Below are 15,787 nucleotides of genomic sequence, written 5' to 3' on the forward strand. Positions count from 1 at the left end.
TTCTTCTTTACTTCTGTACAATATAATAACAATTTAAAATTACCTAATTGATTTCAGAAATGTGAACTCCAATCTCCAAGCCTCATAGGTATAATCAGCATCCTTAAAGCAAGAATACCACTTTATACCAAGAATCTTAAAATATCCTAATATGTTCAAAACAATGAATTATATATATGTTCTCAATCAAACATATATTTGCATAAAAGTTGATGATACAATTGAGGAAGAGGGAAACAAAGAAATCGATAAAATAATAGTAGACTGTAATAGAAGGAAGGAGTGAACGACTTATCCTCATATGTGCGCGCAAAGCTGTTGTTAATAAGTGACGCGTGTGCGGCAGCTGGTTTTACGTTTTTTGCCTTGCACCCGATTCTCGGGGTTCGAGCGACGAAAGATCGACCTAAGCACCCCCTTCTCTGCTATTTTCCTTGTCTCTTGCCTGAGTTCTGTTGTACCTCGATTTGGAATATTTCTTAATAGATTTTCATACAATAGATAGACATGCAACAGAATCAATCAATGGTGAACGAATGTTTTTTAACATTAATAATCGATTAGAAACAAATTTTAAAATTATATTTACTTTGAAAGATATTCGATTATGAAAAATCAAAATTTGTGTATCTATATTAATTGGTTAATTCATTTTAAATTGGAATTATTAGAACATTTAAAAATTTTTTAATTATTAACTTAAATTACTTTTTTACAACTTTGCAATTGAAGTTAAAAATTGTGAATCTTATCAATTTTCTCTATTGAATTTCTTTCATTAAATCGCAATTTTTTTTTTATTTTCAAATCGCAATCAATCCATCAAGTTTTTTATCTTCAACAATGGCGTACATCATGCATCACCAGTCTAATTCATTCAAGATCTTCCAAATCATTATCCTTAAATAAATACATTCGATCTTTCTTCTTCCACAAGCCAATACCATTCGATCTTTTTTAGAGATCAAATGGATCCCTGTGGAGCATCAAAAGGCAAGAACGTTAAACAACAAATGACGTAATATTGAAGCAGTTCATCAGCCCTGAAGACAATTCATCGGACATAATCGTTCCAAGAATCTAGGAATGAGTAAAAAAAACTCCCATAGAAGACGAATTCGAACGGGCAGCGAGGAAAAAGAGAGACGACAGACGCGCATGCAGATGTTTCGCGCCACCCTGAAACCGATGAGGCTGAGGCAAGTGCACAGAGATGCACACAAGTGTCGGAGGATCTTCTCCTCCTTCTTCTCCTCCTCCTCTTCTTTTCTGTTCCGTGTATCTCAAGGGGAACGAAGCACAGCCACGCGAGTGGGCGGCGCGTACCCTTCTCGAAAGCTTCTTCCCTTACTGTTCAAGCAGGGGTAGAGGGGATCTTCTGCTGTATCGTTTGCTGGAAGAACATTACGATGTCTTGTCTTAGCTGATAGTCGTCGAGAAGACGCGGGAACGAATGTATGCAGTCGAGTTATATGCATATCCAGGATCAGTTTAATTCTGAGCAACGTGTCTAATCATTTATTCGGCCACCCTACATCCAGTTCGTTCTTCCTTCTCCGCGATCTTGATCGCGCAAGTACACGTGACGCGTGGACCTTGATAAGTGATAAGCTTATCACTATATTGAAAGAGTTATTGAGAATCTGTCGAAGAGAAGAGATTTTCTGCGACTCGGTGCTTGTGGAGTTTATTTGGGCAGTTTAAAACTTGGATTTTGTAAGTGGACAGTGAAGAATCAGTTAGGTGGATATCGATGTTGATGTAATATGGTGCTTTTTATCAGTCAGTTGATCATTTGCATCGATGGATTTTGTCGATATTGATGATCAATTGTAAAAGAATCAATATTAAGTAAAAATGTCACGCAAATATAATAAATATCGTGACATCAATTGTGATTATAATTATTAATAGTGAAATCTTGAAATTGAATAATTGAAATTAATTCTAATAAAAACGTAGAAAACAATAAAAAATCGATTGTTTAATAAGTTTCATGAATTGAAAATGTATTTTATTAATCTGTAAACATACATTTCATTCATAAATTCAATGATATAGCACAAGATTCTGGAATTCCAGAATCATATTTCTTTAAATACTATTTTACTCACGTGCTGTTCCCGATTATTCGAGCTATTATCGCTTCATATCATGCATGACGAATTGCAACATCTCGAATCATGTTTCTGACGTCTCCGTAACTTTCCATTCAATTTTCTCGCCAACTTACTGTACGCAATTTTGCAAATTTATTTAAATAACTTCTCTATAAGGTAAAAATTATTTCAACTTACTACATTAATATCATTCACGAACTTACAGATTGCACCAAGATGCATCTTGAAGATTATCACGTGAATAGAAGCGAGGAGGACGTGCAACGAACAATTTCCAAAAGTATCAAACAAGAAGACTTCAACAATTTACACTTAGCACCCATCACCACTATAAACACAAGTAATCAGCAACCATGTTGGATCACTTCTCACGCAGACAACGTTTCATCTCCTATTCTACCTAACAATTCCAGTCCTAAGGAATATACAGATTGGGATCAGCTCACGACCGTTTTCCAATATCCTTGTCAGCCGTATTCATCTACAGACAGGTCACCAGAAAGTACCAGTAGCGAGGCCACTACACCAACGTGGAATAACGTCATTCATAATGAAATATCAGACTGTTCCAATGGACAAAGACTGCCCTCGGTTGGTTCTGCATTTTCTTTCTCAAAAACCTTCTGCAACACCGTTTATCCAGAATATCAAAGTTATCAGGATTATCAGGAGTATCAGGATGACGTATCAGTGTCTTTGCCGCTTATTCTTCACAATCAAACCGAGGATCAAGGACTCAGTGGATCCATGCAAGCGATTACAGATGAATTTGATCTTAGTTTAATTAGGGGTGATCCTACGTCACTCTTGTGTAGCAATGTAGAATCTCCTTCTTCACCCTCGTCTACGTATTTGGAAGAACTTCAAGATCCATTTTCTAACTTGAATGGATCTTGTTACGCGGTTGGACACTTGGTCTCTGGACAACAGGCCTCGGTTTCCACGATGAATTTTGTTAATGATACTGGATTGAATGATGGATTTGGGAATCAAATTGTTTTGCCTAGAAACGAAGGATTATTATTGACTGACAGGAGAGTGCCAGTGTCCAAGACTGCGCAAACTATGGAGAAACGAAGCAAATCTTTCGGTGAGTTTGATGATTTTTCAATTGACACATTGTTCGTTGATCATTGGTGTACTTATATTAATTGTGAATTAATACAATAAATTGTTTTTCAAGTTTATCATATAATTATAAATGATGATATTGAACATTCATTTTCCACAATTTCTTTTAATCTCTGTATCCAAACTTTCTATTCCTCTTTCACAAAACTTGTTTTGCATTGATCATTGTTTCAAATGCAGCTATCAAAAAAGTTATATTATTTATAAGATAATTCAATACCATCTGAAAAATCATTTTTCTCGCACCTGGTGTACTTGGGAAGTAACATTGGGAAAGGAACTTGCGAAAGGACTTGTTTTAAGAATAACCACAAATAAACATAGACTAGTCGAGAAATGCCTCTTGACTACCATTCTCAAGTATAGCAAGTAGTTTCAAGTAGTTTTCCTTAACGAGTCTCGAGATTTACAGCTTGTTTACACACTGATGACACGTTGTTTCGTTTTCAGACAGTTCAACAACCGATGAAAATTTGACGTCGACGTATCAGTGCCGATGGATAGATTGCGGTTGCGCCTTTGCCGAACAAGAAGGGTTGGTTCGTCATATTGAGAGAAGGCACGTAGAATCTTCGTCATCGAATTCTCATGGACATGGGAGACGAGTCCAAAGAGACAGGGACAAGGATAAAGATAAAGAAGGGGAGACTTACGCGGGTTCCGGTAGTGGGCAAGATGAATTTGCTTGTTTGTGGCAAGGATGTCCTCGTGCTCGACCTTTTAATGCGAGATACAAGCTGTTGATTCATATGAGGGTTCATAGTGGAGAAAAACCGAATAAGTGTCCGGTATGTAAGTTTATTAAAGCTTTTAAAGCTTTTAAATATCTTGGTATTTCCCTATGGTAGACAAGATTTAATATTTTTATTAATAATAAATTTTGAAGATAGATTTGATTTAATTTAATTAATAGAATAGAATGTACGTGTAAATATATCATATATTGGATAAAAATGAAATATGATTTTTCACGATGAATATTTTGGAGTCAAATTGAAAAATCATAAATGAATATACAAAAAGATTTTTATATATAAGAAATTTTTTACACAAAATTTAATTTTTTAATTTTTATAGTTCACTGGGTGTAAGAAGGCATTTTCACGATTAGAAAATTTAAAAATTCACCAAAGATCTCACACAGGAGAAAGACCATATGCTTGTCAACATCGTGGTTGTTCCAAAGCATTTAGTAATAGTAGTGATCGTGCGAAACATCAGAGAACTCATTATGACACGGTGAGTTTATTATTATTTTATCTAATTGTAAATATATAAATTAATAAATCTATTTCACTTTTGATATCGAATATTAGAAGAGAAAATTATAATTAATAAAATTTAGATAAACAAATAATATTGATTCAAAGAGATTAATATGATGTAGAATCTTATTTAATATATGTTTTATTGAATCAGCAATATATATAATTTCGAAACATATTTATCACATATTTTGATTTGAATTGCTTGCATATGTTTGATATTAATGTTTTAGAATAAATATCAGAAATTTTTGATTTAATATTTCTTCGTTACATAAGAATCACAATTGAGAAATATTTTATCATGAAACATACAAAATGTGAAATTTATCTTCAGTTATACTTGTTATGAATAGGTAAAAGAACATTATATTTTCAATTACAATTACTTATTTAACGATTTAGAATAAGAATTTCATAATAATTCTTTGATATTTGTATGATGAAAATTATTCATTTCTTTAAAATAATCAAAACTTTGTTTACTATGATTTTTGTATAATTTAAATATATTTCTTTATAATTGATATTAGATAAAATATATTATGGAATATTACTTGATCATAAAAAAAAAATAATTTAAAGAAAACTGCTTATCGCTAATGTTGAAATTTTGTATCGTGAGAGGTCAGTGAGCATAAACCATATGTTGAAATCGTTTAAAAAGCTCGTCATTTTAAAATGTTAAAATTTTGCTGTTATATAATATAACAATATAAGCAACAATCTGCTTGTTAAATATTGGAATATTCAAAATCTCATTTTAAAATTTTCATGATTAAAAAAAAATATATATATATATATATATATATATATATATATATATATATATATATATCCTCATTATTTTAAGCAAAGTACAAATCAATGTTTATAACACGTACTTATAAATGTTTGAATTTTCAGAAACCATATGCGTGTCAAGTAACCGGATGTGGAAAAAGGTATACAGATCCGTCCAGTTTGAGAAAACACGTGAAGAATCATTCAGAACCACCGATTCCACTGCCTAATCCTTCGTTAACGTCAGATAGCAAAAATTCTAGTAATATAATTAGTAATAGTAACTTACGGCATGATTCAATTTCTACGAGTTCGAAGCAGCAACAGCAACAGATCGGTTATACAGGGGAATCGAATTATCGAACGTATAAGACTTCGGAATCTTATGCGGACGAGGACGTGGATCTGTTCCAGACGAATCTGTGTCAGGTCGATAGGATTTCCATGAACCTTGACAGCAATCAAGAATATGTGCCTATCGATTCTGTGAAACGCTTTCTCATCGATGATGTCAGTGGATCGCACGTGGATGGTACAGGTAAAGAAAAAAAATCTATAATTAACGAAGATTTAGATCATTCATACATATTCTTCGTTAAAAAAAAAAAAAAAAAAAAGAAAATGAGAAAATTGATAAAAAAAGTGAGAGTATTTTACGTACTTTTCTTTTAAGAAGCTTTATATTTTTTTATTATTTTTTCCTTTTCTTGACTTGATAAATTCATTACTTGAAATGAATTAATTAAAAAATTCTAAAAATATAGCAATTATTAAACATATTTAATATATCTCTAAAACCACAGACTTCATTAATTTCCTTAAATAGAAGAATTATTTTTAATTTTCTATTCTAATTTAGGACTATAAATGTATCAAATTTTAACAAAATTTAGATTAATACTTGTATCATATTAATATTTATGTTATTATATAAAAAAACACATATCTTATTTACTATACAAAAAAATAAATAAAATAAAAAATAATCAATTGTACAAAATAGTAAAAAATGAAAAGAGGAAAATGTGTTTGAGATCATGAATGGAACGTATTATAACGTAATATATACGTATACAAGAATTCATATAAATAAATTTTGAAAATGAAACGAAGAAACATACTTATCAGAAAATTTGAATGACTTCAACATCATCCTTTGTACATTTTATGATCAAAGGATGATCAAATGAAGGAAGAAAATGTTTCGTACAGGAAATTTCAATTTCAAATCCAAAACACATTGATAAAAATTCGAAGAACGCGCAGTAAAGCCAGCACGAGGCAAACATTTCGACAAAAAAGTCGGCCTATCGTTGTTCGCCGACCCGTACGAATCTTTATTGTACTGGTACCGCGCGTGCTGCCTTTTTCTGTCACGGTAAATGGTAACGATGCCGATGACAGTGCGCGTTTCGCTCCACCATGCTTAATCTCAGAGGAGGTTCAAACGCTTTACGCGTTTACCCCACACCGAGTCTTAAAATAATATTCTCGAGTTTTTTAGCCTGGAGCACACGCACGTACGCACGCGCCAAAACAGACGATGCGGCTGCCACGTGCGACACACGCGTACCCTTTTAAATTCCAGCCCTCTCGAAACTGCGATTTCTATCAAATAATATAACTAGAGAGATAACATCAATTTCAATATTTTGTATTCGCGAATCCAAATTAATGGAAATACCTAAGTTTCATTTCGTCGAGTTTGCTTGTATCATTCATTAAAAATCAGATTGGAAATATGTTCAAATTTGATTAAAAAATATTAAGTATTCTCAATATTTTATAATATTATTATAATTCTAATACTCTCTAATTGTCTCTAAGCAATAATGGGAAGAAAGAGATAATCTACTTACCTCTTTTCTTTGAAAGAAAGAACTAATACTTTTCAATACTTTTAAATAATCTAATAAATGCTTTTAAGCATTCTTTATATAAGTATTATATGGATAAATGAAGAAAAAAAATTGTTCTTGATAGATTCAATATACATAAAAGTAGCTGTTGGCCGAAAATCCTTGTATCAAAAATTATACGTGACAATGAAGAAATTAAACAATTATTTATCTCTATTTTATCTATGTTATCTTCTTCAATTTCATCTCTTTACTTATATATATTTGCATACAAGAAATCATATAAGATAACTTTTTCAAAATTTTTATAATTTATATCTTGATTCAATTTAAAGTAATCTTTTTTTTTATGCAAGTATTATGCAAATTTCTAATTAAATAATTTGCAATATATTATATTTAATCTCATTCTGTACATGATTATTTTAAAGATTCACTTTCCATTTGTAAATTTTTCAAAATTTATTTTCAATTCATGACAAATTTAATTAATTTAAAAATCACATCTTTTAAATCTTTGATTTAGTTTTATAAAATTAGCGTACTAGTAATCATTGATGTTTATTTTTTTCTTTTACAGGATACCAGGTCGAGGATGAAGTTCCTGATTTTCAAGAGCTTGGTTCAGATATTGAACAGCAGTTTTTTGAGCTAAGTAGTCTGGATGACGCGGTTTTCATTGATGGTTGAGGAAAATGTTTAGAGGAAAGAGATTCGATGCCTTCATGGTGAATACCAATATTTCCAAAGACTTTTTCCATTTTTTTTTTTTTGTACTTGATTTTTATACGCTGATTCAATTACTTGATAGATATATTTTTGTACATAGACGATTGTATATATTATGATTAAATATATGATTTTGATTCTTATCAGTTTTCATATTCCTTTGGATCGTATGGTTTCGTGTGGATTAGAAAGAAATCTGATTTCTTATCTTCTGAATTCTAATTAATAAAAATAAAATTAACATGATTTTTCATGTAAGAATAGGAAAATTTTCTTATGCTTATGCAAAAGATGAATAGTTTATTTTTGTATTTCTCATATATTGAGTCATATATAGTGACACTTTTTCCTGAATAATTATTCAGTTACAATTTCTTAATACAATGAATATATATTTTTTCAATACATAACTTTCCACACTAATCAATTTTATTAATAATTTTTCCACATGTCATAATCATTACACAAATGTTCAACAAAATACGTAATTTCATACAAAATACAATATCATTGCGAAAAATCAAGAAATTTGTTTTCACGAGTAAGAATTAAAATTCTCTTGTCCATATTGAATTTGTCATTAACTTACTATAGTAATCCCTCATGTGGATTATAGCTGCAGTTTGTATTAAAAATATGTGATCCACTCGCTACAAAGATCTTTTAGTAGCAAAAGGGTTAAGCAATGATTATTTACAAGTATTGCATTGAGACGGTTTCGTTCCATCCAAAGAGTCGCAAATTAATTTAAAGAAATTACTTTGTGCAGCGCTTTGTATCTCCCTTGAATTCACCTGGAATAGACGAGGGATTGATTAAACATAATCATGAATTTAAGAATGATTAAAGAATGATTCAGCATTAAATGAACGCGCATACAAAAGAAACGTGCTTGCAATATTGAGTACTCACTCCATTGATTGTGATCGTTGGAACAAAAGAGAGATCGGGTTTCAACTCTTGCGTTTTCTTGCCATATTCAACTAACAATTCATTGGATAGAGAGCTGTTAATGCATTCGTTAATGTTCGCTTGAGTTTGTTCGCTTAATCCTTCTTTTTCGGCGCACTAGAAGTTTAATCAGATTATTTATTTTTATAAAAAAATTTCATCTATTTTAAACACATAAAATTTTTGTTAAATTTTTAATAGTTTTTTAAAGAAGTTTTTTTATCGAAAATATCAAATTTCATAAATATAAATGTTTAAAAAATTTAAATATTATTAAAAATTAATAATAAAAATTAATAATAATGCAAAATAATAATTATTATTAAAAATATTGAGAAACGTGAATAATTCATTTATCACTTTAATATTTCTACTTATTCTATCAATATTTCTTAAAAATTGTGACACAAAGACAAAACATTAACTCTATAAATGTTTTTTTGCTGATAAAATCGAGTTTGTATTATCTAGAAATATTCTTATCTTGCTATTATATATAGCAATACTAGTAATTTGGTATTTTCAAAACTCTTAATATTTTCAATGTCTCTGGCTAATAATAAATTAAGAAAACAATTTTTTAATTATAAATATCTATATCTCATTTTTTACTCTAATATTTTTATTTTAATAATTTTAAATTTAAGTACTTATGAAATATACGAAACTTTTCAATCAGATCTCATTCAATTTTAACAATTATTTAATGTTTTTTTATTGGAAGTATATGCAAATTTGTTTTATAAGAATTTTTTGTAAATGTGCATTTTTGTATATATGAATCATAAAATATGACTTCTAATTAGAAAATAATCGAAAATCTCGACGATCATATTGCTAAGAAGAAAATGATAAATAAATATATACCTCTAGAACGGAAGATGGTGGGAATTGCGACGTCATTGTACAACCAATCAAACTCACGGTAAGTTGTTGAGTTTTATCAGCCGATTCGTTGTTCTGTATCGCATGAATGCCGCATGCCTGGGCCTTATTCCCATTGCACTCGTCTATTCCATGTTGACACGAAAAGTGCCATTTTTGAGTGTTGGGATCTTGCCAGTACTATATATTTAAAATTAGATTTAATATTGTGTTCAGTACAATAAATTAATTTTTATAATTTCGTAAACTTGCTGGAAAACATAATATAACATAACATAACTTAAGATTTATATTTATTGATTTATTGATATAGAGAAACCATCGTTGCTTGTATTCTTTTCTTTTTTTTTTTTTTTTTATATGAAATAATCATGTAAGTAAGATTTCAAATCGTGAATTTTTAATTTGATATTTTAATATAATGTGATTCAAAATGATTATCTTTTAAAAAATCTTAATTTTTTAATCATTTCTAATTATGTCACAGTTGTAATGAATATGCAATGAATATGTGATAAGAAGTAATAGTATATGTGTAACAACATGATAATAACTTTTTTGAATTTCTTTTTAAACTGCATTTTTGTATTAATGTCAATCGTAAAAGTAAATAACAATATTAAGTTAAATTTATTAAATTAAGATTGCAAATAATATATAACGATTTTAAATATCAATAAATTAAAACTTTTAATTTGATCGATTAATTAAAAAAATCGATTAATTGTCAAAAATCATAATTGATTAAATGAAGAAAATATTTATTAATTTGCAAACAATTAAATTTATTGATTAATCATTAATTAATAATCGAAGTTAAATTAAATTTTTGTTTGATATATAACTAAAATAAATCGATACTATAAATGTAATTAAATAAAAATTAAAATAACTTCAGGATATAAAAAATTTTTATGATTAATCTTTAATCTATAATCTTTAATAATTATTTTTAATTCTTAAGAAGAGTTAAAAATTGATTAATAATAAAGATTGCGATAAATAATATAAAATTTCAATTGAAATTTTCTTAATTGTATTAAATGTTTTCAAAATCGATATATTATAATAAAATGAGATAGAGGAAGTTTTAATGCAAACCATGACTCACCGTTGCTTTCCCATAGGGAATGAAAGAAACGCTGATGTAATCCTTTAGTATATCGTATTGAGGCAATAGTTGTTGCTTGATCCATCGTATGCTATCTGGACACAGCGATTCATAATAAACGTCAACATTTAATCTGTTTGTTGCTACATTGCCGGCACCACCTATACAATTAGATAATAAATTATCATGAAATGATAATAAAAGTGCAATATCTAATTATGTTTATCATGTTTATGATCTTTTTTTCTAGAATTATAATAAAATATAATTAATTTTTAACGAAATTATATTCATTAGTGATCTACATTCCTTTATGTATTTTTATGTTAAAAATTTATAATTGAAAGATAAAATTTTGATATATTTTATTTTTAAACAATATTCATAATTTATTTTTAATATGAAATTGTTATAATTATAATAATATTATTATGTAAATAATAATAAGTAAATAATAAATATTATTAATATGAATTAATAATTATTTTGAAAAATTCGGAAAAAGTGATAATAATGAAAAAATCATAGAAATTATCAGATAAGAGTTAATTAATAGATAAATTTATATAATCTAAATATATTTTTATATAAATATGTATTTCATATGTAATTTCTTATATTTCTCTTACTTCTAGAAAGAGTTAATTTATGTTTTTTCTTCTTTTCATTCATTGCAATATTTTATAATATTGTAAAATCTTTATATACTTCAAAATATTGCATATTCAAAATTTTAATAATTACAATTTATGAAATATTAGATTTTTTTTTTGAAAAAATTCTATAAATATTTTAAAATTCATAACTTAGTTCACGATGAATTAATCAATAATAATTGTACTTCAATTGTGTGGATAGACAATATATTTTTCAATCTCTTGTGATTTTTAAAACAAAGAAATAACATCACCATGAATATCTAATAAACAGGTTCAGGTACTCAAGAATAAAACTTCTTTAAAACCGGATTTATTTTTAGCATTCCACTGTGTACAAAAATAGAAAGTTATTAGAGTTTCAAATTAAAATTATCAATCAATCATTAGGGATATTAATTTTTTTTCATTTTGTTGTTAAAGAAATTATCAGAAAAGACAAAAATATTGAAACAATGATATGATTACAAAATATTGCAAATAATTATTCTTCTTATCTAACATATCTTAACATATCGAAAGAAATTAGATTAAAATTTTTATATATATTCTAATTCACATTTTGTTAAATATAACTGATTTTTCTAAGTAATATAAAAATTCTTGAAAAATTAAAAAAATATATTATGAAAAATCAAATATAGAATTTTTTACATTAGAAAGTAATATTCTTAAAAAGAAAAAAAATAGTCGATATAAAGAAGAAAGTTGTTATTTAATTTATGCAGTTACTATTAGAAAGAATTAATTTTTATTTATAAATAATGTAAAAAACTATTAATTATTTTCTTTCGAATAAATAAAAGAAATATTGATAATATAAAGTTTTATATTATAATAATTAAATAATTATAGAAAATATTTTATATATACATTATTATTAATGAATGTTATGGATTAAATAAATGGATTAAATTTCGAGACGCAAATCTGTAATATTCTGCATGAATCATAAATCATAAATCATAAATTGGCTAGCGGCTACTACACTTGAGGGTTAAAATAATATTCATGTTCGGTACAACTTGTAGACGACAGAATATTAGTAATAATATTGTTACTTTTATTACTTGTTAATAAAAAAAAATATTTTTAAAAATAAAAATACAAAAATGAATTATCTATATAAAATAGAAATCAATTAATTGCAATTTAAAAATAATTTGTTAAACTCCACTCTATACTTTTGTCCATTATAATCTCTTGTTTTTATTCAAACATATCCTTTTTTATATTTATGTTTTTAAAATTATGAATTTAATTTGCAATGCTTAATTTTCGATTGAAAAATTAGTTATATATGAATATAATAAAAATTAATTGATATACATATGATACATATGAAAATAAAAAAAAATTCCACATTCCAAGTGACATATGGAAATATATGGAAATTTTCTATTTAGAATTATAATAGAAATACAATAGAAAAAAATTCTTTTAATTTAAAATTTCAATAAATAAAAATCTTGTATTCAAAATTTCAACTAAAAATTGTAAATTCTAAATAGACACACAAAATTTCTACATTTAAAATCAATCTTTAAGAAGGATATATACTCGACGATAATCTATTAAAAGTGAAACTAAAAGAATTTTCACTCACCAAGTCACAACCGAGGAACGCGACGAGGAGTATGGCCGCGATGGAGGAGCTCGAAGTAAACAAGTAGCACCGCATTATCTTTCTGGTACGCTTTCAAACCGGCCACCGGCCTTTAAACTAGCTTTGTCTATAGCGATGTCGGCCGATATTGAGGTGGGAGACTTCGAAAATGTAGAAGGGGGCTGCTAGAAAGAGCAAGAACAAGAGAGACATGGAAGGGAAAAGAGACGAATAATCAATAATACGTTCGATGGCATTTAAAACATTCCCTTGCGAGGAATACTTGCACCATTCTTACTTCGATCCATCTTTTATCCTTCGAATGTACCGACGTTCATAAATATCCAATTTGAATATTATTTAGAAGTAAAATATTTGAAAAATGTTTAATATCTGATATGATATTCACGTTATAATATATATATTTAATATTACATGTATTGATAATTTTGTGATTATTTTAAAATAATATCTTTTGAAATAGTTTTTCAAATAATTTCTGTATTATGCCAATCAGTAGTAAATTAAAATAAAAACTATTCTGAAAGAAAATATTGTTACTTTTCAAAATAATCTAAATTTATTTTTCATTACTCAAATAAATATAGATATATAAAATTTAGTATTTAATACCATAATATATTTGTTACTCTATTTAAAAGAATTAATTAATATAAATAATTATTTGAGTATGATATATGAAATAAAGTTAGTTTGATGAATTAAAGAAAAATGATTATGAATTAAATCATTTAATGACTTACCAACAATATATTATATTTAAATACATAATTATTTATTATATTCACAAATTTTACATATAATTGCTTGATAATTAAAATGTCAATAGCCACTTTATTATTTAAAAAAAACTTTTATGTTTAATTTATAAGACTAAATTAAATCTAAAATTAAAAAACTTTTTGTAAAAACAAAATCTCATAATAATTACGAACATCAATCTTGTTGTAATCTTTAAAAAAGTTATTTTAATTTTAGAAAAATAAAATCATTAATAGTAAAATCATTTAATTAATTAATTAATTACATACTGTCAAAAATAAATATCGCGATATTTCTTACCAAAATATTTATATAAAACTTGTATTTGATTGATAGCTTATTTCTCTTTTCTCTTTGTTCTTTCCTCTGAATAATTTCTTTTGTCTCGAGGGCACTATGAAAAGTTAAAGTAATATTTATAACTAAAAACATTTTATTGACGAAAATAATCTTGATGGAAATCTTGAAAAATTTGTTTCACACAAGTTTGACGAATTATAAATTTGTATGTCATGTAATAATAATTTCTTTATTTCTTTTTTTTTTTTATTAATTGAAGCTTATCCAAAATTCATTTTAAAATTAAAAAAAATAAGTAAAAATAAAAAGTAAATAATAATTTTTATTAATAAAAATTAAAAAATTTAAAATTTAAATAATTAAAGTTTAAATTAAAAATTTAATACATCTGTAATATATTTTAAAGTATAAAATAATATATCATCGTAATCTTTGTAATGCAATCTCATTTCATTCTTAATTTGTTTTGATTTTAATTCGTTTAATAATTTTTTTTAGAAATTGTCAAATATAACGAATTATTAAAACATAATACTTGATTAACCTTTATCTGAAATCGATAAATATAAAAAAATTATTTTTTTTCTGAAAATGTTGACTGAATATATATTTGAAAAATATTAAAACCGAATAAATTTTTTATAAAATTATGATTATTTTTTGTAAAATCTATATTGATTAAAATTTATTGTAAAAATTTAATTTATTATTTATCAACTTACTTAATAATTTATTTGAAATTAATTTTTGTAGATAATTTCTTATGAAGAATTTATTTTCATTCCACTTTGAATCTAGAATTATATCATTTCTTAAATAGAACGCTAATTTTTATCAAATATATACGTTCCTATCAACGGATGCGATGCGTTTCACTTAGATTGAAACAGTAAATTAAACTATTAATGGAAATTAGCTACGAAAAATTGTACATAAATATATATATATATATATATACAAAAAAACAAAATACATATAAAAAATAATTAAATTTATAAAACAAATTATAATATATAGTTATTATAATATATATAAATTATATTTTTTTTAAATTATTATTATCATTATATTAATATAGCAGAAAATTAATTTTTTAATAAATGTTAAGGAAACTGATTTATACAGAAAAAGAATCCTTTTAAAAAAAAATTTTAATTTTTATTTTTCCTAAAAAAATATAATTTATTAAGTTATAAAATTTTTATTTTTTTCTTTTATATTATATTTCTACAATTTTTTATTAACTTAAAATGAATGCCAATTTTTCATTTGTAATACTTACCTTTGATAATACCTTCAATAAATTAAATTAATAAAGTGAATTTAATATAAAAATTATTGATATTTTAAATAAAAAATAAAGAAAAATTATGATTCAAAAATTGATTATTAAAATAGATGTAAATGTAAAAGCTATGAAAAGTGAAACAAATTGCACATTTTTAATTACAATGAACATGAAGAATTATCGCTAAAAAAATTTTAAGTAATCTAATATAGCAAACATAAAAGATTTCTATAAATTTTTCATTAGAGATAAGTGTATTAAATCACAAATTGCTATCAAACAATGATCTGTATGTAATAACTTGCGATGTATTTAATAAT

General features: G+C 26.1%; 2 protein-coding genes across 7 annotated transcripts; one reads left to right on the top strand and one right to left on the bottom strand.

Annotated features, from left to right (window-relative positions):
• The first annotated feature begins 188 nt into the window (after positions 1-188).
• On the top strand, positions 189-8,681 carry LOC100867349 (uncharacterized). Of its 4 annotated transcripts, none has more exons than XM_086908035.1 (7): positions 189-528; positions 962-2,234; positions 2,326-3,210; positions 3,702-4,039; positions 4,329-4,490; positions 5,423-5,837; positions 7,739-8,681. In XM_086908035.1, the coding sequence occupies exons 2-7, from the start codon at positions 2,159-2,161 to the stop codon at positions 7,846-7,848; spliced, it is 1,986 nt and encodes a 661-aa protein (XP_086764161.1). In that variant the 5' UTR covers positions 189-528; positions 962-2,158; the 3' UTR covers positions 7,849-8,681. The 4 variants fall into 4 exon arrangements, with proteins under 4 accessions (XP_086764161.1, XP_012344714.2, XP_012344708.2 ...); XM_012489260.3 differs by having other exon boundaries at positions 962-1,716; XM_012489254.3 differs by having other exon boundaries at positions 962-1,199.
• On the bottom strand, positions 8,157-15,094 carry GILT1 (Gamma-interferon-inducible lysosomal thiol reductase 1). Of its 3 annotated transcripts, XM_086908047.1 has the most exons (8): positions 14,902-15,094; positions 14,180-14,273; positions 13,395-13,637; positions 13,094-13,281; positions 10,835-10,990; positions 9,706-9,903; positions 8,800-8,955; positions 8,157-8,681 (listed from the first exon to the last, which is right to left on the bottom strand). In XM_086908047.1, the coding sequence occupies exons 4-8, from the start codon at positions 13,169-13,171 to the stop codon at positions 8,577-8,579; spliced, it is 693 nt and encodes a 230-aa protein (XP_086764173.1). In that variant the 5' UTR covers positions 13,172-13,281; positions 13,395-13,637; positions 14,180-14,273; positions 14,902-15,094; the 3' UTR covers positions 8,157-8,576. The 3 variants fall into 3 exon arrangements, with proteins under 3 accessions (XP_086764173.1, XP_086764171.1, XP_086764172.1); XM_086908045.1 differs by lacking the exon at positions 13,395-13,637 and having other exon boundaries at positions 14,902-15,092; XM_086908046.1 differs by lacking the exon at positions 13,395-13,637 and having other exon boundaries at positions 13,094-13,278; positions 14,902-15,090.
• Between the last annotated feature and the right edge of the window lie 693 nt (positions 15,095-15,787).

The sequence above is a fragment of the Apis florea genome, unplaced genomic scaffold (genome assembly GCF_048593485.1).
Source record: "Apis florea isolate Af1SG1 unplaced genomic scaffold, ASM4859348v1 contig_3036_pilon, whole genome shotgun sequence".
Taxonomy (NCBI): Eukaryota; Metazoa; Arthropoda; class Insecta; order Hymenoptera; family Apidae; genus Apis; species Apis florea.